General features: G+C 42.7%; 2 protein-coding genes across 4 annotated transcripts in view; both read left to right on the top strand.

Annotated features, from left to right (window-relative positions):
* The first annotated feature begins 334 nt into the window (after positions 1-334).
* On the top strand, positions 335-5,029 carry pdcb (phosducin b). Of its 3 annotated transcripts, XM_084910276.1 has the most exons (6): positions 335-556; positions 1,059-1,174; positions 1,447-1,519; positions 1,678-1,739; positions 3,137-3,285; positions 3,453-5,029. In XM_084910276.1, exons 4-6 carry the CDS (start codon positions 1,694-1,696, stop codon positions 3,966-3,968), a joined length of 711 nt encoding a protein of 236 aa, XP_084766402.1. In that variant the 5' UTR covers positions 335-556; positions 1,059-1,174; positions 1,447-1,519; positions 1,678-1,693; the 3' UTR covers positions 3,969-5,029. The 3 variants fall into 3 exon arrangements, with proteins under 3 accessions (XP_084766402.1, XP_084766400.1, XP_084766401.1); XM_084910274.1 differs by lacking the exon at positions 1,059-1,174; XM_084910275.1 differs by having other exon boundaries at positions 335-1,174.
* Positions 5,030-10,929: 5,900 nt separating this feature from the next.
* The window catches only part of tprb (translocated promoter region b, nuclear basket protein), a 22,596-nt gene continuing 6,292 nt past the window's right edge, over positions 10,930-27,233 (top strand). The window contains exons 1-41 of the mRNA XM_084910082.1: positions 10,930-11,095; positions 11,461-11,565; positions 11,674-11,747; positions 12,289-12,385; positions 12,490-12,593; positions 12,709-12,873; positions 13,098-13,190; positions 13,310-13,390; positions 13,827-13,914; positions 14,040-14,180; positions 14,341-14,444; positions 14,587-14,784; positions 14,906-15,013; positions 15,108-15,334; positions 15,455-15,618; positions 15,996-16,138; positions 17,377-17,525; positions 17,694-17,856; positions 17,974-18,108; positions 18,197-18,337; positions 18,459-18,627; positions 19,048-19,214; positions 19,575-19,727; positions 19,820-19,936; positions 20,142-20,345; positions 20,425-20,612; positions 20,724-20,871; positions 20,976-21,113; positions 22,557-22,688; positions 22,825-22,955; positions 23,055-23,265; positions 23,428-23,574; positions 23,694-23,892; positions 24,016-24,209; positions 24,456-24,529; positions 24,838-25,034; positions 25,170-25,454; positions 25,569-25,723; positions 25,844-25,924; positions 26,196-26,384; positions 26,466-26,615. Of these exons, the coding sequence (XP_084766208.1) occupies positions 10,945-11,095; positions 11,461-11,565; positions 11,674-11,747; positions 12,289-12,385; positions 12,490-12,593; positions 12,709-12,873; positions 13,098-13,190; positions 13,310-13,390; positions 13,827-13,914; positions 14,040-14,180; positions 14,341-14,444; positions 14,587-14,784; positions 14,906-15,013; positions 15,108-15,334; positions 15,455-15,618; positions 15,996-16,138; positions 17,377-17,525; positions 17,694-17,856; positions 17,974-18,108; positions 18,197-18,337; positions 18,459-18,627; positions 19,048-19,214; positions 19,575-19,727; positions 19,820-19,936; positions 20,142-20,345; positions 20,425-20,612; positions 20,724-20,871; positions 20,976-21,113; positions 22,557-22,688; positions 22,825-22,955; positions 23,055-23,265; positions 23,428-23,574; positions 23,694-23,892; positions 24,016-24,209; positions 24,456-24,529; positions 24,838-25,034; positions 25,170-25,454; positions 25,569-25,723; positions 25,844-25,924; positions 26,196-26,384; positions 26,466-26,615 (6,060 nt within the window). The 5' untranslated portion in view covers positions 10,930-10,944. The remainder of the gene's footprint in view (positions 11,096-11,460; positions 11,566-11,673; positions 11,748-12,288; positions 12,386-12,489; positions 12,594-12,708; positions 12,874-13,097; positions 13,191-13,309; positions 13,391-13,826; positions 13,915-14,039; positions 14,181-14,340; positions 14,445-14,586; positions 14,785-14,905; positions 15,014-15,107; positions 15,335-15,454; positions 15,619-15,995; positions 16,139-17,376; positions 17,526-17,693; positions 17,857-17,973; positions 18,109-18,196; positions 18,338-18,458; positions 18,628-19,047; positions 19,215-19,574; positions 19,728-19,819; positions 19,937-20,141; positions 20,346-20,424; positions 20,613-20,723; positions 20,872-20,975; positions 21,114-22,556; positions 22,689-22,824; positions 22,956-23,054; positions 23,266-23,427; positions 23,575-23,693; positions 23,893-24,015; positions 24,210-24,455; positions 24,530-24,837; positions 25,035-25,169; positions 25,455-25,568; positions 25,724-25,843; positions 25,925-26,195; positions 26,385-26,465; positions 26,616-27,233) is intronic.

Raw genomic sequence — 27,233 nt, 5'->3', positions numbered from 1 at the left:
TGTTTCGTGTGAAGCTCTATGCCTGGAAGAACTTTGAATTCCAGACAGGATCACTTTATTTGAAAGTTCATCTTGGGGATATGGTGCTTTTCCTCGAGTTAACTCTTAATGCGCTGTTCATAAAAAATGCAACACAGTGGCTCTTGTGTACTGCTCTTGAATAGGGATGGCTCTTATCAGCTGCCTGATCAAGTGATGCATTAAATGTGCGATATGGGGGGAAAAAGAAAAGAAGCTTTTTAAAAAAGAAACGTTTTTCTTTCAGTTTTTTGTCATTCTCTCTCTTTCTTCATCGAGTGTAGTAAGGCCTTTATCAAGTCGAGTCTTCTAATTGCTGAGGTGAAATCCTCTTAGGATCTGCGCTCTATTTCTGTTCGGTGTACAGGGTTGCTTTTGAAATCTCCATTAGACCAATTTCATTGGCTGGAATAGACACACACATGCACGCAAAAACACACACTGTCCAGCAACAGATAGCTCAGTGAAGTGGCTGAGTGGAGATCAGTGCAAGGTTATCTGCTGCTACAAAGGGAGGACCTCACTGTGACCGTGGGAGGTAAGACAACCTTTGTTAATAATGCAGTAAAAAGTCACACAGGCAGGTTTAGAAATGTGAAGCTGAGTTTTGAACGAAATCGTTTAAAGTATACGAGCTATTTGGTCAGTGTGTTTCGCTTACATACACAGACTTTGGGGCCCTTTTTATGTTTCTTGTGTATAATTTACATTATGTTGCCACGTTATGTATCCGAGGGGCTGTTTTTGTTTATTCTCGTTCAGTTTCTTCAATGACTTAAAGTAAAAGCTTCTGCGCAGAACACAAACAAAGAGTTCATTCTGACGGTGCTGAGTTTAGTCACGGGTCTGTGACTAATTGGAAGTCAGATGGTTACGAGACGTCTATTTCTCACCAACACACAGAGAAACAGACCTACAATCATAATAATAATAATAACAATAATAATAGTAATAATAATAACAAGTATAGGCTGTTTACCTAGCTCCATTTGCTAATGCTAGAGCTAATCACAGAAAATTACGTCTTGCTGTGACCTTAGAGGAACTTAGACCTGCCGTCATAAAGATCATTACCCCAGATGAGCATTGTGACTGCATACAGGAAGCAGGACTGCACTACCTGGAACCCTGGGAACAGATCGTTTAATCCAATCAGGTATTGGCTACAGCATAGAGGTGGATGTAGGCCAACCTACCTGTGCAAACAGCAGCATCACAAAGACATTAGGAAGCAGTGCAAAGGTCAAAAGTTTAGCAAGATGCTAATTTTACCAGTATTTGCACTAAGAATATATTTGCAATAAGAATATGCTAATGCATCTAAATGTGTAGTTTCTGTTGCATTCGCACATCTGTTTTAATCACTAAATTTGCAGCATCATTGTGATTGTGTAATCTTGTGTTTATGATTGCGTTTCATGATTTTAGTGACCACATTCATCAGCTCATTCTTCAAGCAGTAGCTTTAAGGACTTACAGCAAGCTCGCAAGTCTGCCGCAGGTCAGTAATCCTCTTAGACTGCATTAGTTTAATTAAAAATCGTGGAAGTCACCGGATATCCAGTAGCAGTGACTCTAAATCTGTTGCAGTGACAACCCAAACATTATCTAAATCATTAATGGCGCCATGGCGGCATTTTCTCGATTTTCGTCCTCCAGCTAACCAACCAGAAAAATGTCTGAGCGACTGATTGACTTGGAAGAGACCGCGACCCAAACAGGTGAGGCGACATGGCGTTTAAAACCTCACACAGAAACTGACACTTTGTGTTTATGGTGTTTCACAAACACTATGAGATCAAGAAAATAGTAAAAAAAAAGCGGAGCGAAGTGTAAATCTGCAGAGTCTGGGCACTTCAACCTCACGTCCACCACTTCACCAGCAACCTGACAAAGATTAGGGTCGGGCTGTGGCTCAAACACAACCTAACGCAACCTGACATGGGTTAGGATGTGTTTGAGTCACATGGTAAACAAGCATATCTTAAGAAATTAGGACATGCTACTGTTCAAATTAAATCTCAAGCATGAATTTTGGCATCACAGTTCTCCGGTCATAAACATTTCCAATCTACCACACGGACGATTCTATAAAACTGGGCCGTGTGTGTGTGTTAAACTGAAGTGTAGAAATAGAAGAAGAGTTTGCTGACACTCTTGCACATCTTTTTAAATAAAATTCTCTGTGGATGTTTTTTTTTATTGTTTGACAATCAAAGCTTTAAACAAGCCATCAGTACGGTGGCCCTGAGAGGCCAAACGGACTGGAACTTAAGAAAACACCAGCAATAAGAAAAACACTGCAAAAGCACACAAAACACAACGGAAATAGGAAAAAAGAAATATTTCCAAAAGGACAAGGGAAGTGTTTCTGGGGAGACAATAACCCGACGGACCAGTTGATAAGAACTGCGCTGAGAGACACTTAAAAGAAGTGGAGGATCTGTCGGTTTTGTGAGGAAAGAAAAGATGAGAAGTGTGTTAGCTTAGCTATTAGCCTAAAAATCAGTCATCAGTATTATATGAATGATGAGATTAAAACACACTTACCTAACATGTTTTGGTTCCTGCAACTGGTCCGTCGGGTTATTGTCTCCCCAGAAACACTTCCCTTGTGCTTTTGGAAATCTGTTTTTTCCTATTTCCGTTTTTGTTTTTTCTATTTCTGTTTTCCTTTTTCCTGTTTCCGTTGTGTTTTGTGTGCTTTTGCAGCATTTTTTTTTATTGCTGGTGTTTTCTTAAGTTGCAGACCGTTTGGCCTCTCAGGGCCACCGTACATCAGTGACCTGGAGGATTGTAAGAGGTTAACAGATGCTCTAATCTTCTTTTTATTATGCAACACTGAGGTAACTGGTACACTTCCTTATCCATAAGCATGACCAGTGGTTTCAAACATAAATATATACGACATCACTGTTAAAACCAAGATTTGTATGACTGCTGCTTTATAAAACCACAGCTCCCACACGCAGGACTGACAGACATGAATTAAATCCTGTCTGTTGAAGCATCTGTCTTCCCACTCCTGTTTCGTTCTCGCCACTCTGCATTCATAAATAGTTTAGCACAGACATTAGTAATTTCCCTGAACACAAACAACTATCTGCTTTCTCCGTAGGCCCCAAAGGGGTGATCAATGACTGGAGGAGGTTTAAGTTGGAAAGCATGGACCAAGAAAACTTGAATCCTGCAAAAAGGGAACTGCTGAGACAAATGTCATCCCCCAGCAAAGCAAAAGATACCTCCAGAGGAAACCTTAACCGCAAGGTATGACACAACCCAGTTCCCACAGCGCTAAACCAGTTTGGAAATTGTAGAAATTCTCAGTTATTTTAGAAAACTTTAGCCTCGAGCAGCAAATGTTTGCCATTCCAAATGCTGCACATAAATATCAACCCAAAAATGTAACTACTGTTTTAATACACTTCCTTCAGATGAGTGTCCAAGAGTATGAACTGCTTAAGGAGGAGGATGAAGGATGTCTAAAGACCTACAGAAAGCGGTGCATGCAAGAGATGCATGACAAGCTCAGCTTTGGGCCAAGGTTTGAAGGCGTGTATGACCTGGACAGTGGGGAGGCTTTCCTAGAAGTTATTGAAAAGGAGCATCACAGCACGGTTGTGGTTGTGCACATCTACAAGAATGGGATTAAAGGCTGCGAGGCACTCAACAGCTGCCTTGACTGCCTGGCCACTGAGTATCCCACCGTAAAGTTCTGCAGGATTGACGCCGTCGCCTCCGGTGCCGCCGAGCGCTTCTCGGATGAATATTTACCCACGCTGCTCGTGTACAAAGCTGGAGAGCTACTGGGAAACTTCCTGTCCTGCACACAGCATCTAAATGAGGAATTCTTTGCTACTGACGTGGAGGGTTTCCTCAACAGCTACGGCCTGTTGCCAGAGAAAGAGCAGCCTCAGATGGAAGACGATGAAGAGAACGACATAGAGTAAATGAAGAGTTTGGCTGCTGATGAAGAACCAAAGGAAGAAAGATCTAAGAAAGACAGTTACATTAAAATATGAAAATATTGAGCTGGGTTTCAATAAATAGGCAAGCGTAACATCTCCACCAGCGCTCTAGTGTTTTGGGATTGTTGTCTAAAGGAAAAAATTGACATCCAGTTGATGACGAAACATCAGTGACCCAGATATGGGTGCTTCAGAATATGGACGAGACAGTTACAGTAATGTGAGGAGAGCAGCTTTTATTTATACAATATATATAAATATATATATTTAGAGAGAGAGAGCAAGAGAGAGAGAGAGAGCACAACTCCCCTCACCACTACCCCGATACAAGCCAAAACTGTAACACTGACTCCAACGCTGTATCTACTTGTAAAAATAATGATTAATAGGGTTTTTTTGTAGTTTTTATATTCGATTCAATTGAGATTTACACAGGCTGCTTGTAAAAAATCAGGGTTTGTACAAACAGACATCCCCAAATGTGTTAGACGTGTATGTTTGATGTATCCCTGGTGCTCTGACAACATTTAAAAACAGAGGAAGTAAGAAAAAGATCAACTTTTCGCAGCTTCATTTTCATCACTGTGATCATAGATGGGTTCATTCATGTCTGCGCAGGTCATACTGTGAATTGGAAACAAATGCAGGAAGTCACAAAAAAGGAAATGGTTAATGTTGGGGTTCCTGTGTGTAATCTTACCCCACAAGTCATGACTCAGCACAGTGTCAACATCATCGCATTTAAAGTTGCTCACATCAGGTTTCCCTTTAACCTTTGTATTAGTATTTAAGTAAACATACTCCTGTCAGTCATAATAACAATAATAATAAAAAATCGAATGTTTGCCATTGCATTTCATTCATACACGATATAGATTTGGGGTTTTAAAGGCAGGGTGAGAATGCTCACCACTGTGGCCAGGAAGTCGCTGATGGAGTCCACAACATCTTGCATTAGTAGTTCCTGTTCAGGTGGTTATAAAGTAGTGAGTTTGGGCTTTTTCGAATTGTAGAAATTGCACGTTTCATTTGCGCCTCAAAGAGGAAGTAAAATTAGGATTTCAAATGTGTTTAAGCCTTCGGACAGAGTGAGGTTTTTCTCCATTTTCCATTCATACTTAGTAAAACTAAAATACAGTGAAATTTCACACAATTTCACACATATTTTAAGTCTATATTGAACCTAAGCAGCAGAGGATCGCTTCAGAATTTGCCAGGAGATGAAGCCAAGAATTTTACTCTGTCATCTGACGACTTTTTCCTTCACTCCCACCACCTCTGTCTACACTCCAGACACTTAAACCCTTTAGTTTAAGTGTGTGTACTTTGCGTAGATTAAAAGGCCTGGTGTAAATACTCTCGAGTTTAGTAACTCATCTTGAAGTGAAGTAAAATTTTCAAAAAGGGATCAGAAAAAGAAAGTTTTCAAAAGTTTGCATAAGGTTACGGAAGAAAATTAGTGTGCAGACAGATGCTGTCACATGTATAATAACTTCATCTGTATCGAAGCACAGACTTGACTCACCCGTGACCCTCTGAACTCCTGGCATGCTGAAACCACAACTTAATTTTTTGTTTTCCTTTTCAGTGATGACTTGCAATAACCCACAATTTAATTTGCAGTGAGCTAAATCAAACAGCCTGTAGGAAACAAGGTTTATCATGAAGTAGATAATAGGATCATATAAATTCTTATGGAAGGTAAGTGTTTTTGTGTTATCATGTGTGTATTTTCGAGACGCAGTTCGCCTCTTAAAGCTCAGACAGCCTCCAGACAGGTTTCCTCCATCTCGTCGTAAATTTATCATAACTATATTATCATACTTACTTTGTTTAACTTATAATCAAATCATTAAAACCACATTTTGGGAACAACACTTGAGAAAATAGAGAAGCTTTACAGAAATAAGACACATTTACCGTTCATGCTTCCTTCTTCTCAAAAGGCCGTCCTTAGTTTACTGCTTTTCTTACTACATTTATCATTTTCATTTATCAGACTTGTTTTTTAATCTTCTGTCCACCAATGATTCGACAATCTTCAGCTTGACTGAAAAGCAGGAGCGTCGCACATTATTGCTCAGTACATGACTGGCGTGCGTGTATCTGAAAAGGCGGCAGTTTTATGTGTTTCCAGGAAAGTTCATCCGTGTGTTATCATTTAATGCGATGCTTCGACTCCATAACAGTTTGAGAAAAAGTTGAAGAGGTCCCCTGGAGGACTTACCCAGGTCGTCAGAGTTGTGCACTGACTCAGAGGTACAGTTTACCTTTGGACTATGAAGCTCTAATATGCTCACCAAGTGACACCACCGGTCCCAGTTACTGGAGTATCGCACCAAATTGTCGTGAATGCACTCAAACACTAAAATGGTTTAACAGCAAACACCTTCTATTCTGTGTGAATAGATGTGTGACATCTAACAAACTAAAAATAGACACAGCATATCTGCAAAAACACTTCCTGCTAACTGTGAAGCATGGCGGCGCAGGGGTGATGAGTTGGGTTTGATTTGCAGCCACGGGACTTGGGCACCTTGGAGTCACTGAATCATGTATGAAATCCTCTGTCCAACTTCAGATACAAAATTTAGCTGAAACTGGATCACGTGACAGGACAAATGACCACGAGCACAGCAGTGATGACCATTTCAGACTCCAGACTTCTTGCTGGTAAAGATGGTCCCACAACCTAACGTGTCATGGACGTATCGGGTTAATTGAACTGGCAGGTTTCATGCTGTAAGGCAGGGCTGGGCAACTCCAGGCCTCGTGGGCCGGTGTCCTGCAAGTTTTAGATCTCACCCTGGGTCGACACACCTGAATGACAAGATTGCAACTTCATTTCAATTACATTAGTCTCTTATATAATTGCCTGTAAGAAGGATTTCTAATGAATATTGAAGCCAGAGCTGCCAAACTGTTACACTCCTATAAATATTCCTCTAAGGATCTACGTGTGTTTGCCATTCCACAGTAGCGCATCTCGCATGACTTGCATAGCCTCTTGCTGGTATTGCATCATTTTTACACCATAGCGCCTCTATCAAAATCTTTTGGATACTTTCCACAGAAGCCATCGGAGCAGAAAGTGGTTCGGGGTGCCCAAACACGTCAAGTCTCGACTACTACAGCACTGTTTGCAAACAGGACAGCCATCGACTTCCTAATAATATGGTGCAATGTTTAAGTCACACTTTAGTCAATCTACAACCATCTATTCCTGGCTTTTGGCCACAAGTGAGTGAGGCAGAAGCCACAGTGAGTAATCTTGGAAGAGCTGATGAAAGATCTTTTTAACGCCATTAAGAAATGAGGGTATATTTTACCTCGATGCTTATCTGAAGGGTCGGCCTCACATGAGCCGAGTTTCCTGAATAACTGCAGAGTGAAGTCCAGAAAAACATTTACACAGATACAGTAAGTCTTTCCTCTTGGAAAAGACCCCATACATGACCTGACTCACTGCTCCACTGAAACAAATGTTTATCTCACTGTTTACCCATGCTCCGACCACCTGATTCCACCCCCATCCTGACATTTTGGTCCCCCCTTTGTTTATACTCCTTCGCTAATTGGAACACTTTTTTGTGCTTTTTTTATGTTTGGAGTCTTGGAAAGCCCATCTGTCACGCTCTAGTTCACCCACATAAAAAACAGTTTAACTGAGGTGATGTCATGACACAGCAGGACACCCGGTTGGAAGCACGCTAGACCAAATATGGACACCGGATGTTTGGGAAATGACATAACTGCGAGCCATGGTCACTGCCTGTAAGAAAACCTATTTTAAGTAAAGTTGTTTATATATGTTGTTAAGATCCTCGTGACTCATGAAGGTCAGCGATGAAGTGATGATGTGAGTGTTGGGCCTGGTGAGCTTTCAGTACAAACAAGGGGCAACTTTTTGAACGCGTGGAATAAAGTCCAATGCAATGCAACCGCCACAGCAACACAGCCTCACAGAACGTGATTGTTGTTACCAAAACAAAGGTGGGGGGAGCAAACTTTTCAAAGAAATGGGGAAGATAGAGGATGGAGGACTCAGTGGAGGATGAGAATGAGTAACACAGCTGGAACGGCTGCAGAAAAATAAATTACAGTGCACAGGAGGCTCCCACCTCCTACTTTTGGGTTGGTCCTATTGATGTTTCACACGCTAGGCTCACTTTACTGAATGAAAGGACCGAAACTTGAAAAAATGTCAAGAATGGTGCAAGAGATGAGTGGCTAGATTTTCAAAGGATTAACTTCCTGCAAAGTTCTTTTGAAGTACTCTCATCTTTGATGGATTTAAGTAAATGTCCCCATAACCATGAATCACATCTGTTTAAATTCAAACACCACAGGCTGGAGTGTCCATGCTCCTGCCTTTAATGCTGATGACAAGTCCTGACAACTGTCGGTATGGTTGACTCAGATTAAGAGGTTTTCACTGTAATGTTGCTGCAGCTTACTGTACACGTTGGTATCCAGGCGTGACAGCAGACTGTCAGAAAATAGCTCCGCTGCCTGCAGCAAATGTTTGCCTTAAAACTTCTCGTGTTCACGCTTTTGCCTCATGGAAGTCTCATTTTCATTATGAACCAACAAGCCACTGAGGTATTTGTCCAACTAGTCTCAACAGTTTCTGAATACCAACAAGGTTAGTGTCACAAAGGGACACAGTAAAATGTCTGAAACTGAGACGTCTGAAGAAATTCCACCCAAGAGCACTAAGTGAAAGTGTAAGTGGCTGTGTAACAAAAGAAAGGAAAAAACACACACAGCTGCACACATAAAAAGAAAACATTCACACTTCAACCTTTTACAAGTAATTAAATGTGCTGTGTAATACGGAGCATGAAGTTATGAAGGGTGTAGCTGAAAGATAAGATTAGCTCTGTTGCTTCTGTACGGAGCAGAGGAATCACATTTATAAAGATATTCAAGTTATTACTGTAAATCCCTAAGAACACAAAGCAAAACTTGCATGTGCATCATAATAGGCAGCTAGCTAGATCGATAGATACACACATTGCATGTACAATTTCCATGTAATTTTGTTATATGAGTGAAATATAAAACTTTCAATTTAATCTATTCAAATATAATCTGTACACATTCAGTTTCCACCTAACACAACGTCCTTAATGATTAATTATTTGAATAAATAAACCTATGATTTCATATGTTTCAGCTGCATTTTATTATCATTATTATTTATTTTAAAATTGTTGGTCCATGTTTCTAAGGGCCAATCGTTTTTTAAGTGTATAAGTTTAACACTTATCAAGACCCACACCTTTTTATAAATCCATACATCCATCCGCTTCCACTTATCCTTTTCAGGGTCGTGGGGGCGCTGTCATAGGGCAAGAGGCGGGGTACACCCTGGACAGGTCGTCAGTCTCTCGCATGGCTAACACACAGGGACAGACAACCATTCGCACTCACGTTCACTCCTATGGGCAATTTGGATTTTTCAATTAACGTATCCCCACAAAGTGCATGTCTTTGGACTGTGGGAGGAAGCAAGAGTACCCGGGGAGAACCCACGCAAACACGGGAACATGCAAAGTCCGCACAGAAAGACCCCGGCTCAGGACCTTCTTGCTGTGAGGCAACAGTGCTAACCATCGTGCCACCGTGCTACCTTTTCATAAATGCAAACAAAAATACAAACTGAACTTTATACAGGCTGCCTACAATCACATACCAACAGATATGCAAACATACTAATAATAATGGAAAATAGTGATATCCAGTCGAGCAGTCAATGAATTACATAAATAAGCTAGTTTAGGCTTTTATTCTTTCTGCACAGCACTACCCTCAGTATCCTTTAATTATACTACAGAGACTTTTAAAGACAACTTTAGTCCTGTATTGGCTAGTCCAATATAGTCCAGTTGTCTTTAAACCTTTTGCAAATATTTTTTTTAATGCCTCATGAGATTTGATTTGATGATATCAGTCATAATGTTATTATTATATATAATGCCTCATATATGTAAATATATATATATACATACAGTGATGGGAATAACGGCGTTACTTCTTTCAGTAACGAGTAATCTAACTAATTACTCCAGGTTATACTTGGCACAGATGTTTCTGTATACTATGCCGGCCACTTTGTTATGGCTTTCCATGTATGCCCTGCCTGCTAGCATCTTCCACCCTGCTGTTATGAGCTGGATTGTCTCAGGGGCATCTTTACACAGCCTGCACCTGGGGTCTTGCCTGGTGTGATTGACCCAGCCTCTATGGATCTTGTGCTCAGAGCTTGTTCCTGTGCTGCCATGATTAGTGCCTCTGTGCTGTCTTTCAGTCCAGCATTGTCCATCCACTGGTAGGATTTCTGGATATCAGCCACCTCCCCTATCTGCCGGTGGTACATACCGTGTAGGGGCCCGTCCTTCCGTGATGGTTCCTCGCCTTACTCCTCTTTCTTGGGTTTCGGCTTCTCACTGAGCATACATATATATATATATATATATATATATATTACTTGTATATATATATATATATATATATATATATGTATGTATATTTGATGCATAAAAATAACAGATATTTGCTACCTGTATTTCTATGCTTGCACAAGCGTACTTACAAATGACTGTAAAAACAATCTTTTCTACAGTCATTGGTACATTGGTACTTACGTTGACGTCGGTTTAGTATGTTTTGGCGTCATCTGCCGGCGGTCACTGTCTGGAGTATCTGTATCCCATAGACACCAGAGGTCACGAGGACGATTTTTTAAAAACTTAGACCTAGTTGCTAACACACGGTATACACATAATTATTTTGTTTGTTTGTTGTTTTGTTGTTTTGTTTTTACAGCTTAATACTTATGTTTTCAAGCGAGGTTTGTTTAGGTTGATTAAACTGCTACCTCGCTTAAAAGAAATACATTTCCCATAATGCTTCAAATTATCAACTGCGCGTGCTCGTCTTGTAGTCGGGAAAAATGGCGGCACTCCTGCAACAGGAGTTGGAGGCTTCCGAACTAGCCAAGCTACCAAAAACAATTCAAAGTAAACTTGAGAAAATTGTTTCTGATCTGCAGTATGAAATCGATTCATTAAAAGCCCAACACGAGCAATTCCGGGTTGACAGCGGTAAGTTATTCCCTGTTATCCTGATAGCTAGCTGTGCTAAAGTGTTTGGCTTTGCTTACAGTGCATGCATGCCCGTTTTAAACCATGCAATGGTAAACCTCAGAAGTTTGAACGTGCTGAACATACTAACTGTCCTTTGTTTATTACTTCATTTGTCCGTCAGGGGCTTTAAAATATTGATTAAAGCTAACAGGCGATGAACCTGCGCTTTTCCAATAACAAGAATGAGATGCTAGCTAATGCTAGCACTAGTTAACCCTCTGAGCTAACCACTGCTTTTGATAGCAAACAAGATGTAAATAAAGCAAGAAGGCGATGATTCTATCTTCTTGTCTTAGCTGTTTTTGTTTACCTTCTTGTTACAGAGCAACAGTTCTTCGAAAAAGTTAAACAGCTTTCCCAATGTCAAGAAGACTTTCTGTCTCACACCCAAGAACATCTTAAACTCAAAGATGAGTTTAACAGACTTGGTGAGAATAATATATTTAGGTTTTCTGATCGGACTCGGACTGATTCCACTTATGACTCCACAATGTTGAACTTTATTCTTTCTGCTAACTTTCATTTTTTTCCTGAAGGAGAGGAACTCCAAAGTGTTCGCGAGAAGAACCGAGAATATGAATCTGCACAACAGAGGTTGTCATCAGAGCAGGTAGGGAATCCGAAATTCACCGATAACCGCTTTGTGTTAAATAATGTTTCTAATTTATTTTAGTCTATCGGGAACTACAGTGGTCATGTCCTCTGGAGCCTGAGCATTTATTATTGCTGTCGGTGTGAGGTTCAGAGTAATTACGAACAGTTATAGAACAATCAAGCGTTTTTAGCAAGAATGTTTGTAAAAACTGTACGTAGGCAGGTGATCAAATCAAACATAACAATAGAAAAAGGTTTAATGCAGTTTGACACCCAAGATTTAAATCCTACTTGTGCTTATGCCATAACTTCCACGTTTAATATAAAAGGAGCCCATTCCTTCATTTTCATTAATAACACTGGATTGACCAATCAGATCTCTTAACGTGACCAGCCCCTCCCCCTACTGTCCTTTTGCACTCATGCACCTTGTAGAAGAAGTTTCTTGATAATGAAAATATTTGTGTAAAGAGGGAATGTCTGCGTTACTGAACTGCTTTGGATGCTTTAAGTATTATAACACTAAGCACTCTGTTTAAATTCATGGATTTGTTTAGACTGTGCTGTCCAAAGCCAAAGATGAATTGGAGGCAGAAAAGCGAGAACTTGTGCGAACACTGGAAAGGAGATCCTTAGAAGTGGAGAACTTAAATGGTATGAAAAGATCATTTTTATATAACTTCAAATGTATTGCATCTATATTTGTAAATGTAAAATCTCACCTCTACATAACAGAGTAATTTCTTTTGCTCTTCCAGATGACCTGAGGCAACTCAATGATAAGTTGGTGGAAGTGAACTCGTCAAAGATGACCCTGCAGATGAAGTTGGATGATCTCGAAGCAGCTGAAGTCAACATCAAAGTGAGTTGATATTTTCATGTAGATTTAATATCTTAACACCACCTGTGAGAGAAAGTTGTTTTCTGTTTTCCATGGTTATCAGCAGATCGCTGATTGAAGTTGTCATCTATTCTAGTATAAGGAGAAGCGAATGGAACAAGAGAAAGAGCTGCTGAACAGCCAGACAGCTTGGCTTAACGAGGAGCTGAAGGCCAAGAGTGAGGACCTGCTGTCCCTGTCCCGGCAGAAGGGTAACGAGATCCTGGAGCTGAAGTGTTCCCTGGAGAATAAAGAAGATGAGGCAAGTCCCTTTTTTTTGTTGTTGTTTTTGTTTTTTTTGTTTTTTTCTTTGGGATGTTGATGTCTGAAGAAGTTTGTCGCGATAGCTCTGACTCAGAGATTACTTGTCTTGCTTTGTTACTTTGATCTCAGTGCTCATTGTGCCTTGAGTGTAGGCAGTTATTTACTTTGAGACGGTGTAGAACATTATTTGACTTGTCATCTGATGCCATTTGTGATTTCTAGATGAAAAAACTCCAAGATCAAGTGACCAGTCTGAAGACATCAAACAAGAACCTTCAGAAACAAAACGAGGAGATGATCAGCAAACTCAAAGAAGTATGTCTGTTTCCAGACAGTAATTCCTTTTTAATCAAACCCTTTGGTATTATGTAAACTTACATTATAATGAAGGCACTCGGAGTGAAAATGAACGGTTGGATTTGAACTCGTTTTAGGCCAAGGAGCAACACACCAGCATGGAGGAGAAGTTACGAAACGAGCTCAATACCAACATTAAGCTTTGCAATTTACACAAGGTATGTACATGTGCAAAATGAAACCATGTGGTGTGGTACTCTGTACTTCTGGACCATTATTTCCAAGTTTGCATTGGTAAATTATTACGTTACGTTATGATTGTAGCGCCCGTGATCAACAACTTCTAAATTTGTTACCAGGATTCAAATTCAAAGTGTTTATTGTCATGTGTCACAAGAGAAAAGTTATTTCTTTGTGCAATGAAATTCTTTCTTTGCTGACCCACAGATGCCGGTTAATTATTGTTTGTGTGTTTTAGGTTAAATAAAATTGTTATAGGAAACTTGTGATTTAAAAACATAATCTTTGATTGTTTACATATTTAATTAAAATGACAGTGCTTAAGCTTTACGTTTGTAAATGAAATGAATGCCTGCATGTATTTGCTCGGCTTCTTTGCCGGTGTTTGTTATACTTCACCGTTTATCCTGGCAGGGAGCAGCTGCAGATTCTGAGGCCAAAAGCAAAGAGCTGAGTCAGGCGGTGGAGGAGCTGCACAAGCTGCTGAAAGATGCCGGTGAAGGTAAAAGGCTCCTCTGTAATCATGTTTTCTATCCTAGAAGGACCGAAGATGTTCAGTTTGTTTGCTCGTGTAGTTGCAGGTTGTTGGGATTTTAGAGTCTTTGTTTTTTCTTCCCTCCTTGACAGCCAACAAGGCTCTTGAGGATAAGTTGCAGGAAATGAATGGCGTCACAGACAAAACTGTCGGTGAGTTAAAGGACAGGATTCAGGGCCTTGAGAAGGAGCTGGACAATGCCAATGAACTGCTGTCAAGTTCCAAACTTAGAGGTCAGTTGAGTTGATTTTTATTCCTGTCTTCATTTCATTGACATGCTGATTATTTGTAGGCAATGCAAAATTAATTTTCTGGAACTTCAGCCAAGCCTTGCGTGGATTTATTTTATTTATTTTTAATGTGATCATTTGAACTTTCTCTTTGTCTGTCCAGGCCCGGTTGCCTCAACATCCATTCTGACAGAAGAGCAAATGACAACAATGTCTCCAACAGCCGCTGCTATATCCAAGATAAAACCTGGTATGAAGCTGACTGAGGTGCGTACAGCTCAGGGTTAAGGCTCAAATTGCTGACTTCATTACAAATTTCATTACTTTAGAATTGTGTGTCTTGCTTGTTCGAATTTCTTATCGATGTGGTTTGAACTAACAACAAGATGTTTGATTATCACGTCTTCAGTTGTATACAGCATACGTGGAGAGCCAGGAGCAGCTGCAGTTGGAGCGGTTGGAGAACAAGCGAGTCAACAAGTATCTGGATGACATTGTGCAGGAAGTGGAAGCGAAAGCCCCCATCCTGAAAAGGCAGAGGGATGAGCATGAGCGCATGCAGAAATCAGTGGCCAGCCTTTCTGCCAAGCTGGAGCAGGCTGTTAAGGTTTGTAATGGAGCCGTGTTGTTTGCGTGATCAAATGCTGCTTTTTAATTGACAAGAAAACTGTAAATAGTGACTGCTAATAACAAGCAACACTCGAGCTTTCCGTTCATGTTTGTTACAGGAGGTTCACCGCCTGCAGAACGAGGCCGACGAGGCCAACAAGCGCTCCTCGGTCCTGGAGAGAGACAACCAGAGATTTGAGCTTCAGTTCGCTGACATGGCTCAGCAGGTGGGTTCGTACTTTTCTTTGTTTCAGAATAATGACCGAAATAATCAAATCACTCAAATAAAATTTCTCTACTACCCCTTATCGTTTCTTCTAGGTCCGCGTGCTGCTGATTGAGCTCGAAGAAGCTCGTGGGAACCACGTGATACACGAGGAGGAGGTGAGCTCAGCTGATGTCAGCAGCACGTCAGAGGTGATCAGCCAACACTTGGTGACTTTCCGTAGTGTGGAGGAGCTTCAGAAGCAGAACCAGCGTCTTCTTGCGGCCCTCAGAGATCTCAGTGAAGCCCAGGAGAAGGAGGAGTTTGAGGCTACCGGCAATAAGTATATTACAATGTTTACTGACTTTATTTATTTATTTATTTATTTATTTATTTAGCCAGAGTTTTGCATCTGACCTAAAATATTATCTCACCTTTTTTTCCCCACAATGAACTGTCTCAGGCACGGGGAGCTGGAGCAGAGTTTGGAGAAGGCCCAGGCTGAGCTGGAGTCTTTGAGAGAGCAACGCAGCCAGCAGATAAAGATGACCGAGTCCATTGTGAGGCAGAGGGACATGTACCGAGTCTTACTGGCTCAGGCGACCGGAGTCAACTTCCCACAACAAGGTAAGAACATGAACACTTGCATCTTGAAAACCATAAGCGAATACTGTTTATAGAATTCGATACACTAATTTCACAGCAGTTTTACACATTACACAGAATTTTAATATTTGAATATTTGAGTTTGCATGTTGTCCCCGTGTTTGCATGAGTTCGCTCTGGCTTCCTCCCACAGTGCAAAGACATGCAGTTAGTGTGGTCGGGTTAACTGGAAACTCTAAATTGCCGATAGGTGAGAGCGAATCGAATGTCTGCCTCTGTGTTCGCCCTGTGACAGACTGGCGACCTGTCCAAGGTCTACGCTGCCTCTCCGACCCCCCGCGACCCTGAAAAGGATAAGCAGAAGAGCATGGATGAATATTTGATTGTTTATCCACCAGGTACACCAACTGAAGAATTCTCCCTGACGTCTACCCCACGTCGTTCCCCCGCGGCCACTCCCACCGCAGGAACACCCACCGCTCTTGTTTCCATGGCCACAGAGTCTGCTGAGGCGTTGGAGGCCAAGGCGGCTCTGCGACAGGTGAGCTAAATTTGCCTCACAAGACTGAAACTGAAAATATTTATTTTTCACTATCAGGACCTACTTTTAAAGAATTATGATAGTTTAGCATGATGCAGTTTTCATGTCTATAAGTCTGCGTTATTACTTAAAGATGGTTTTCTGTGGAGCGATATTCGATCAGCAGCTCTCCTTTCTTCATTAAAAGCTTGGGACTTTGCATCGTGTTGCTCGTGCTGGCCACCAGATGGCACAGTGCCCACATAAAGACGTTTGTAGGTCTCTCTGAATCACAGACAGCGGTGCAGTGTGTTTATTGGCAGACTATTGGCTTTTAAATGACTGCTTAGATTCTGTCAAATGTTGGATGCCTGTAAATTTCCTCCAACTCAACAAGGGAAAACTGAAGTCCTCATATGTGCTCCGTACAGATTTGTATCCCAGATAGTGAAAGCCCTTGGTCCTCTTTCTGTGTATGTTAAATCCTCTATCAGGAATTTAGGTGTCACTTTTGACTCGACTGGATGGGCATGTGAAATCTCTGGTTCAGTCTTGTTTTTATCATTTAAGAAATGTGGCTAAGTTAAGCCCTATTTTATCTCGCCCTGAACTGGAGATAGCTATACGTGCATTTATTTCCTCACGCTTGGACTATTGTAACTCTTTGTTTATGTGTCTAAGCAAAGGTTCTCTGGATCGTCTGCAGGTTGTGCAAAACGCTGCAGCTAGACTGTTGACAAAATCCTCCAAGTATTCTCATGTGACACCATTGCTGTTTCAGCTACACTGGCTTCCTGTTGAATTTAGAGTACATTTTAAGATCCTGGTCTTGACATTTAGAGCCTTGCATGGACTGGCACCAGCCTACATCTTCGATCTGCCACAGCCCGATGTCCCCAGCAGGTCCCTGAGGTCATCTGATCAGGGCTTACTTGCTATAAAACAGACTAAGATGAGAATTAAGGGTGACAGAGGTTTTGCCACCGTGGCCCCGAGACTGTGGACTCTCTCCCTCATACATTAAGAACTGTGGACTCGGTCGTTGTTTTTAAAAAAACAACTCAAAACTCACCTTTTTAAAACTGTTTTTGGTTAAATTTCTGCCTGTTTTAAATTGTCTGTTTTACCCTTTTATTATTTGTTATCTTATGTGCAGCACTTTGTGATTCTGTCTAGAAAGGTGCTATATAAATAAAATTTTATTTATTTATTTACTAACACCTCTATCAAAGTAAATAAAATGTCTGGTTTCTTTGCAGTTGCAGGACGTCTTCTCCACCTATAAGAAGGAGCGCGCGGAGAGCGAGAAGGCAGTGACCGAACAGAACGAGAAACTCCAGGAACAGCTCTCTGAGCTCCGCTCCCAGAATGCCAAGATATCCACACAGCTAGAGTTTGCTTCCAAAAGGTAATTTAAAAATAATAAAAAATGGGTGTGTTTGGGGGGGGGGAGTGTAGCAGGAACAGAACTTGGGAGCATGTGAACTTTTCAGGGGAAATATCCACTGTTAAAATCAAACATTTAATCACAAGGACATCAGTCAGCAGAAGTGACGTCAGCTTTTTACGCTCTCAGGTATGAGATGCTGCAGGACAATGTTGAGGGCTACAGGAAGGAGATTGCTTCACTGAGAGAGAAAGGACAGAAGATGGAGGCTGCCACACAAAAGCTTGAACAGACCGTCCACACGTTGAATGAGGATCTTAAAGAGTCCAAGGAGAAACTCGCCATGGCTGAGGTTTGCCCCTAATCCGGTGTCATATTTGTGCTTCGGATCACTTTGGAGTTGGACGTGTCCCTGCTCCAGGCTATACTGAGACACGTACTGTAAACTGAATCTCATCCACCTTTTCAGGGCCGTGCTGAGAACTTGCGTAAGGAGAGAGACATGCTGAAGCTGGTCGAGTCCCGGCTGAGTCAGGAGAAAGAGACGATTCTGAGCCAGCAGCAGAGCCAAAACCTGCTGCTGACCAACCTCCAGGCTATTCAGGTAATCTGAGGTTTGTTTTTTTCTGTCAGCGTCTGACTGTCACATCTTCACGTAAACAAAATTAACGTTACGTTTTCTGTTCTTTTAGGCCACTCTGGAGCGCTCTGAGGTCGACACACGTCAGCGTCTGAACAGCCAGTTAGAGAAACAGGAGCGAGAGATCTCCCAGCTACAGAAGAGGCTTGAACAAGAAGTGGAGCAGCGCCACCTGCTCAGCAGAAACCAGGAAGTAGGCATCCAATAAAACTGTTTCTATCATCTTTTGTAGTGAGCACTTAGATAGTGGTCAACTCAGGCCAGAGAAGGATGCAGATATAGTGCTAATGATTTTCTTTTTTTCATGTGCACAGATTCAGTTAATGGATGCAAAGAGGCAGTTGGAGACACAAGTCGCCTTACACAAAAAAACAAAGGAACAACTTAATGCCGCCGAGTCTGAGCTCAACACCCTCAGGATGCAGCAAGGCAGCATCGAAGGGCGTCACATCCTGAGCTCCCCCTCTACACCGATCGGCAGAGGTCGGCATTAAATGTTTACAGACAGAAGAAGTTAAACTAACATTCACAATAAAATCCAGACACGTACAAACCTAAATTCTTTGTATGTTGTCAGGATGTCATGAAATACCACGAGGCATGTTTAACGTCGTCATTCTTTCGGATCCTACGTTCTAGTTTGAATGCTTGAGACCCAAGTAAATTGCTCAGATTTCCCAGATGTTCCAGTTTTATCTGAACTTTTAAAAGCCTGAGTGTTGCACTGGATTCTGTTTATTTGAGATGAGGTCCAGTAAAATGTCTAAAACCGCGCTGCTTTTGAAAATCTGTGGGAATTCAAGCACAGGTTCTTCAAACTTAATTGGTATATTTGATTAGTGCACATTTGCATCCCCCTTTCTCATCACACAACGACTTCCGAAATGCTTTACTCGCTTGCAGGCCTGCCTGGTTCAGATCAAGAGAGAGAGGACCTACGAGGCCGCCTGCAGCTTGCTGAGACGCGGGTTGAAGAGCTTGCAGAGAGCCTCCGGGCCGCCACATCCAGCATGGAGCAGTACCAAGCGATGGCTCAGAGCCTCGAGGAATCGCTGGAGAACGAGAAACAGGTTGGGGGCTCGATCGTGAAACAACGTCAGCTCATAAAACACCCAAAAAATATGAAAGTGGAAAACATTCAAAGGGTTGTTGCTGTTAATCAAATAAAAAGAAGTTGTTTTAGTTTATGTTGACATTGTAACTTTATATGAAAGTACAGATGATACAGATGTGATTCAAGAAGCTTCACAGTCTGTTACTGTATGAAAGTTAAAAAGTAGCCAAAAGGCAGCTCAATAATATTTATTATTGGTGTACACAATGATCAGGGTTGAGATCGTCTCAACAATTGCAAATTTGGCACGTTAAGTTTTAAAAATCACGTAAATGTTTTGTTTTTCTAAATGTAATGTGACGTGTGTGACAACCAGGTGACGGAGCAGGCGCGCTCATCCATTGAAGGCCGTATGAAGGAGGCCGAGGAGCAGCGCTGCAGACTCGAAGAGAAGCTTCTGCAAGCAGAGAAAGAAAAGCAAGACCTGAAGGAGCAGAAGAAGAGTGTCCTGGCTGCTCTGGAGGAACAAGTACGAAATCCTTGTTATAACCAGGCACAAGTGAAAAATGTGTTTACTTGTTTCTGTTACATGAAACATTTTGTTTTGTTTGTTTGTGTTAGATAAATGACCTGAAGAGAAGTCTTAGCAGTGCCCAGGCAGACCACCAGGCAGCGCTACAGCAGGTTGCAGTCGCTGAAGCCCAGAAACAGCAGGCTATTAAGGACTGCCAAGATCAGGTAAGCAGTCGTAATAAAATATTACATGGAGGAAAATAATCCAAGTGTGGAATATTCTGCTTTGAGGTCACTTAATGCAGGTAAAAATCAAAAATATGAAGTAATTTGTGGGGAGAAGGAAAAAATTTGAAATATGAATTCAAAGAAAATGTTGAGAAACTCTGATATGCAGAGATTGACTCCAAACCTTCTTTCGCTCTTCAAGGTTAAACTGGCAGCTGAAGCTCAAGATAAATATGAGCAGGAGATGATGCTGCACGCAGCGGACGTGGAAGCCCTGCAGGCAGCTAAAGCCCAGGTCCTGCAGGCTGCAGAGCTCAAACACCAGCTGGGGGAGAGAGAGCAGAGGATCAGTGCTGAGCTACTGGAGGCCAGAGTGTCATGGGAGGAGCAAGAGAAGATCCTCAAGGTTTGTTTTACTGTCTATTCAGTGCATTACATAAATATGTTATGTTAGATATATTATGATATGTCGTCTCGTCTTACAGGAGGAGATGTCCAAGATGGAGAGCCGCTATGAGGAGCTGCAAAGGCAGAACACCCTCCTTCATGAGCAGATCCAGGCCATGAGCAGCCAGATGGCAGATAATTTGCAGCGTGCTGCCAGTGAAAGTTCCCTCAACATATCTTTGACTGAAGAGGGAAAATCCCAGGACCAGCTTCTTGAGATTCTCAGGTAACGGGCTTATCTAGCTTACGCTGCAGGACTCCCACAAATCATGACTGTTCTTGCACAGTCATGTTTTCACTATTTCTAAGAACGGTTGATCCGCGTTGTTCATCACAGGTTTGTACGTCGGGAGAAGGAGATCTCAGAGTCTCGTTTTGAGGTCGCCCAAGGGGAGACTTTGCGTTACCGTTTGAGGGTGGAGCATTTGGAACGAGAGCTGAAGGAGGTGCAGGACAGTTTGAGCGCTGCTCGAGAGAGGATGCAGGTTTGTTTGTTTACTCGTTGACTCAGTAACTTCTGGTTTGCGGCTGTACCGAGCACGCAGACCGCCTACGGATTTTCTTTATCTTTCACTTTACTCTGTTTCAGGTGACAGCGAAGACCCTGGCTCAGCACGATGAGCTGATGAAGAAGACGGAAACGATGAGCATCCTACTGGAGACAAACAAGAGTCTGAGAGAAGAGAGGGATAAGATGGAGGAGGAACTGCAGCAAACTCAAGCTAAGGTCAGTCTCACTTTGTTAGTTTGGCTGAATCTCACATGTTCTCCAGCAGTGCACTGGAGATTAGTTTCTCCTCATTTGTACACTATATGTTTAAATTTGATGTTGACACCACCCATGAGAAGAGCGTTATTTTATTTTCCCTTTGACGATCGCTGCATGCTACGTGGATGCAGAGTCTGGAATGTCTTCTGTACATTTCAAATTTTAACATCTACGTATTTTAAGAGTTTTGGTGGTCAAAGGTTATTGTGACCATAAAAATGTCCAAAAACACCAACATGTTGAATCTGAATGGTCAGCTTAATTTATGATCACTGTTCACACCTGTAACTCACAGACAGGGTGAGTTATAGTGAATGAGTGCCCACATATCTGATTTCTTTATAGTCTTACATACACTCACTGTGTTGTCATCTAACTGACATAATGCTTTCCGTAGCTGCTCACCCTAACCATCAAAAATGGATGCCTAACCGTGACCTAATTGTAACCCTGACACTAAAACCACATTTTGAGTCTGAAAAATGCCTTCAAACTCGTGGGGACCTGGATTTTGTCCCCATAAGGGCTGTTGGTCCCCACAAAGATATGTAAACACAGAAGATATGTAAACACAGACACTAGGGTTGGAAGATATGTAAAAAAATTTCAACCGACACTCATCAGTCCAGTTGATATATTCGTGCATGCGCAGACTTTTTGATGGGCGGAGCAATGTAATCATGCACGGATTTGCGCGTTAACACGAGGAAGTCCAAACATGGACGAACTAATTTCCAAAAAAATTAGGGCTGTCAGCGTTAACGCGGTCATCACGATTAAAAATTATTAACGGGCTCAACACATCTGGAGCGCAGAGTGAACAAACTTTGGACAAACTGCCGAAATGCATTGACAGAAATTTGTTAATCGCATTTGTCTTGATGACGGCGCAATAAAAAATATATAAAGTCACCAATTTGGGGTTTCCTTGGCTTTAAACCAGATGAAAGAGGTAAACCTGAGGATGTAACCAAAGCGGTGTGCCGCTTGTGCAGACGTGTAGTGCGAGCAAAGGACTCAAACACGACTAACTTGCATTAACATGTACGTGCTGAGTATGCTAGGCTATCACCAGCTTCTGCAGGATCAAGCATTTGCTCGCAGATGAAACAGGGTGCTATTATTATGTTTTTTCTGTTGACTGCTTCTATTAGCTCCATCACTATTAGCAAACGTACTCATGGGCAAATAAATAAGTCACTCTTGTAAAAACGATCGCCAGTGGGCTCAGCCTATCGGCGATAGTCGATATATTCGTTCAGTCGCCCAACCCTAACAGACACACACAGAGTCTAGACAGACATAAACTGCAGACTTGACAACTCGGTGGAGCAAATCAGCAGCAAAGCGGCAGTTATGTTTGAAATCTTCTCAGTGCGCGCGTATCTCTTGTGTGTTCAGGTGCAAAAGCTGGAGTCGGACATCTTGCCACTGCAGCAGGCCAACTCTGAGCTGAGTGAGAAAAGCGGCATGCTGCAGGCAGAGAAGAAGCTGCTGGAAGAGGAAATCAAACGCTGGAAGGCTCGTACTCAGGTCAGTGCAAAGACCCAAATATAAACAACTAAAAGATTTTATTTTTCATATGAAGGGGAAAAATTACGTTTGTCATGAGACAGACTTGACTTCTAAGTTGTGAGATGAATGACTAGTTTTCCTTATGTCGCTCTAGCATTTGGTGAGTCAGCAGAAAGATTCGGATCCAGAAGAGTACAAGCGTCTGCATTCTGAGAAGGAGGCACATCTCAAACGTATCCAGCAGCTGAATGAGGAAAACAACAGACTTAAATCGGAGGTGGTCAGGTGAGGAACTACATACAGGTGCTGAACTGGGCTCTCCTGGTCTGTTCTTTCTTCCCCTGTCTTCATTCATTTTTGTTTTCTCTTCTTTTCTCTCTATAGGACAAATAATCTTACAGCTTCCCTACAGAACCAAATACAAAGCTTGCGTGACAGCATGAGTAAGATAACCGAAGACAAGAACGGGCTGCAGAAGGAGATTGAGACCAAAAACCATGAACTCCAGGAGAAGATGCGAACCATCGCACAGATCAAGAAGATCGGACGGCGTTACAGGACGCAGTACGATGAGCTTAAGGTGGCGCACGACAAGGTACTTGTTACCATTACAGCTTAAACTTCAATCCAAAGCCTGAAGTAAAAGTGGGTGGTTATAAAATATGTTTTAATTTATCACGATCTGGTGATAAATTAGTTCATCAGTAGTACAGTTGTGCTTCCTTGAGGTTAAACTTTAACTCCATATGTACTCCAGCTTGTAGCTGAGGCCGCGGCAGGCCCATCCCAAGAGGAGGAGGCTCGTCAGGCCTCGGTTCAGGAGCTGCAGAGCCTCAGAGATTCTCTGAGTCAAGCTGAAGCTCGGAGTACAGACCTAGAAGGACAGCTGGAGAACATGAACATGGTAGGAAAACTTGCTGAATCCCCCCCGTTTTATATGCGCTGATAAACCTCTATACTAAAAGTTCTTGGGAGGGTGGGGAAAAAAACAAGTGTTTAGACAATTCTGCACGCTTACCTTAGGTGGTCACGGAGCGCGAGACCGATGCACGTAATGCCCAGGAACAATCATCTCGGCTGCAGACAGAGCTGACCAGGCTGCGGCAGGAGCTGCAGGATAAAGCTTCTCAGGAGGACGCGCTCCGACAACAGATGGCTGAGAAGGAGGAGAAGACCAGGAAAGCCATCGTTTGTGCCAAGCAGAAGATCAACCAGCTCATGGGTGAGGGGACTACCATAAACTCCTGATTTTTACCAGTTACTTGCTCTTCCTCACATCGCTTGGCTCTGCGTAACGAGCATCGCTTCTCACTTCGAATCTGTGACGTTTGCGATTTATGATCAGGCGCTAAAGACCAGTTGCAGAAGGAAAACGAGGAGCTAAAACAGCAGCGTGAGGAGCTGGAGGTGCGAGTGAGCGCTCTGAAGTCTCAATACGAGGGCCGTCTGAGTCGGCAGGAGCGAGAACTCCGAGACCTGCGAGGTCAACAGGAGAGACAAGAGCAGCGAGATGAGCCAGCTGAGGCAGGTCCCAGCAAGGTGAGGATGTTGTTTACTTTATAGTCTACTGACACTGGTTCGCTGTAATATAAATATTTTAATGTTTTAGGTATGTGTCACACAACTAAAAAACAATTATCTGCAAGCGTTGCTAAAATTGAAGCTTTATTTTATCAGTGTTCTCCATTTTGATGGCTTAACTATGTTGGATTGGAAAAGTACGGCGAGTTTAGTGACCGTTCGGCGTCCTGATTCTGAGCATTTTCTTTCTTTCGGTGCTTTTAGACCCAAGAGCCGCAGAGGAGCACAGAGCAGAGGCAGATCAGCCTGAAGACCACTCCAGCTGCAGACAGGGGCAGGTATGCTACTATTTAAGCATGGAGGAGTATTTAAAAAGTCTTACTCAGTATGCATCAATGCATTTCGTGAGTTTTGTATTTGTCTTAATGCTGACTTTATTCATTTGACTGGTGGCTGGTCCACACTTGCACTTTTCTTAGTTTTTGCTGTTTGACATTCGTTTGGTCGTGCCGCTGACTTCTGCAATCTCAAAATTAAATGGCAGTGTAGGTGCCACGTCTCGAGTTTGCAGGAGAGAGTATCATTTTCTTAGTGGATCTTTGAGGTCCAGAGAACAATGACTCATCCTAATTCTTGTCTCCGTCAGTGCCAGCACCTCCGAGCCTCCAACCGCCAACATTAAGCCTACACCTGTAGTTGCTACAGCCAGTAAACAGCCCGTCAACCCAGGGAACAAACCCACTCCGAGAGCAAGCATCAGGCCCATGATCACCCCAGCTCCTGTGCCCACTCCTACGCCCACTGCTACGGTCATGCCCACCACCCAGGTGGAGACGCAGGAAGGTAGGTTTAACGGCAAAGCTTTAGCTGAGCTGTTAGCGAGTCGCATGAGTAGGAAACTAACCGCAGGTTTGTTTTTTTTAGTAAATGCTTGTCATGGTAAAACCTGCAGTATTTGTAATTTTTATTCTTGGACAGTGATGCAGCCAGCTGAAGGTCCACCAGTGGAGCATGTGACCGTGTACGGCAGTGCGAGCGGCTCGGTGCGCTCCGCCAGCCCCAACGTCCAGACGACCTTAGCTAGCCCCATGCTCACTGTGCAGCAGACCCAGACACAGGCCACCGCATTCGTTCAACCAACGCAGCAGCAGAGCATGACCCATACAGAGCCAGCCAATCAGGAGCCACCGCCTGTGGCGATCGAGGCCACGCCTAGCTCGCAGGTGGAGCGGCCGTCAACGTCGTCCTCTGTGTTTGGAACCGGTGAGAGATGATGTTTTTGAAAGCCGAGGCGATATTTTGTTTTAGACGACGAGACTCACACGTGGAGGTTTTTTCTTAATTCTTTAACCAACGACAGCCACACTTTCTCTCCAGTGTCAGCAACACCGGGAACATCAGCAATGTCCAAGCGTCCTCGGGAAGAGGAGGAGACCGCCAGTGTGGTCACTGACACTGAAGCGGCTCAGGAGGACACCTCCCGGGCTCCCATATCAAAGAAGCTGCGCATTATCCAGAGGGTGGGTCCAGAGGTGAGGCTGGACTGATGCACATAAAACTCCATGGTTTTGATTGTTTGTTTGTTTGTTTGTTTGTTTGTTTTTTAAATTTGAGCGAATATTGATGCTCCGGTTCTGATTGTCTGATTGTAGGAAGAGGTGCTGGCCGAGGATAGCGCTGAGGCCGAGGGAGTGGTGCCGACAGACAGTCTAGACGGTGGAGAAGGAAGCCAGGTTGGCCAAAACATTTTTAGTTTTGTACATCAGCTAATAATTACCATTATTTTAATCTTTGCAGTGATTAAAAGTAAATAAACAGGACTCAATCTTAAAGCTGCCAATGAGGATTTCATAATGTTGTACCATAAGACAATTTCCACCATTGTAGCAGTACCATAAAGTAGTCTTGTGATAATGTTGTCACATTCATGCAGGAATTGTGTGCTGATGTCTAGTTTGCATGATGTTTTGCGTTGTCAATGGCGGCCATTTTTTCGCCCCACAGACGGAGGCGTTTTCCACGCTGGAGGATGGAGATGAAGGCACAGCCTCTCAGTCCCTTACAATGGAGCAAGAGGTTACCCTGAGCCAGAGCGAGACCACACAACAACTGCAGCAGGAAGTGATCGTTATCGTAACGGACACAGAGAGTGACGAAGAACAAGAAGAGGAGGAAGAGGAAGACGAAGAGCAGGTACGGCAGTTTTGTTCAATTTTTTTTAAAGACGACATGTAAAACGGTGAAAATTTGTCTTACAAATTTGCCGTTTTCCAGGACTACGATGACGAGGATGAAGAAGATGAAGACGAGGAGGAGGACGATGACGAGGAGGATGACGATGACGGAGAGATGGGAGAGGAAGGAGAGGACAGCAACGAGGGCAGCGGAGATTGCAACGAGCCCTACGAAGGAGACGACACAGAGGTAAGAGTACCTGCAGCTCCAGCTGTGACCTCTGCCACCCACACGCCGTGTTAACCCTTCCCACTCGCTGCCTTTCCCGCTCACACACTCGGTTTTTCCACACGCTCTCGTTTCACCGTCACTTACATGCTGCCCCTGTGTCGTAACGTTCTGTCTGCGCGCCTGTGTTGACTTTAGCTGTTTGCATTTTTACTCGAGTCTTCGTTGCACATATTCAGTAGGATGAGTCAGTGTCTGCAAAGGAACAGCTAACAAGCTTTTTACTTGTAATCTTTGTGTGAGGTTTGGCTTGAAGTGTGGATTTGCAGTTGTTATATTCAAAGGCAGGTATCTGAACAAAGTTATATAGAAACTAGAGGTATTCTCTGTATACACGATAGAAAATGTTAAATAGCAGCACAGATTAAACTATAAAATGTGTAAACAAAAACAGCTTAGTATTAGGAAATAAACATATACACACAGTTACTGTCCCTCCATTTAGAAAGACGGATGCATCAGAGTGAACTTCATTCAACACCGACGTCGGGTTTGAATACATTTTAAATTAAAATGTATGCATGCTGTATGCATTTTGTTCATTCCTAAGTTGTGAGTCTACACCAGCCAAAATACTGT

This window comes from Perissodus microlepis, chromosome 17 (genome assembly GCF_051167445.1).
Source record: "Perissodus microlepis isolate ML-2025 ecotype Zambia chromosome 17, ASM5116744v1, whole genome shotgun sequence".
NCBI classification, from domain to species: Eukaryota; Metazoa; Chordata; class Actinopteri; order Cichliformes; family Cichlidae; genus Perissodus; species Perissodus microlepis.
The sequence above is the reverse complement of the archived record's forward strand: the minus strand, read 5'-3'. Positions and strand labels throughout refer to the sequence as shown.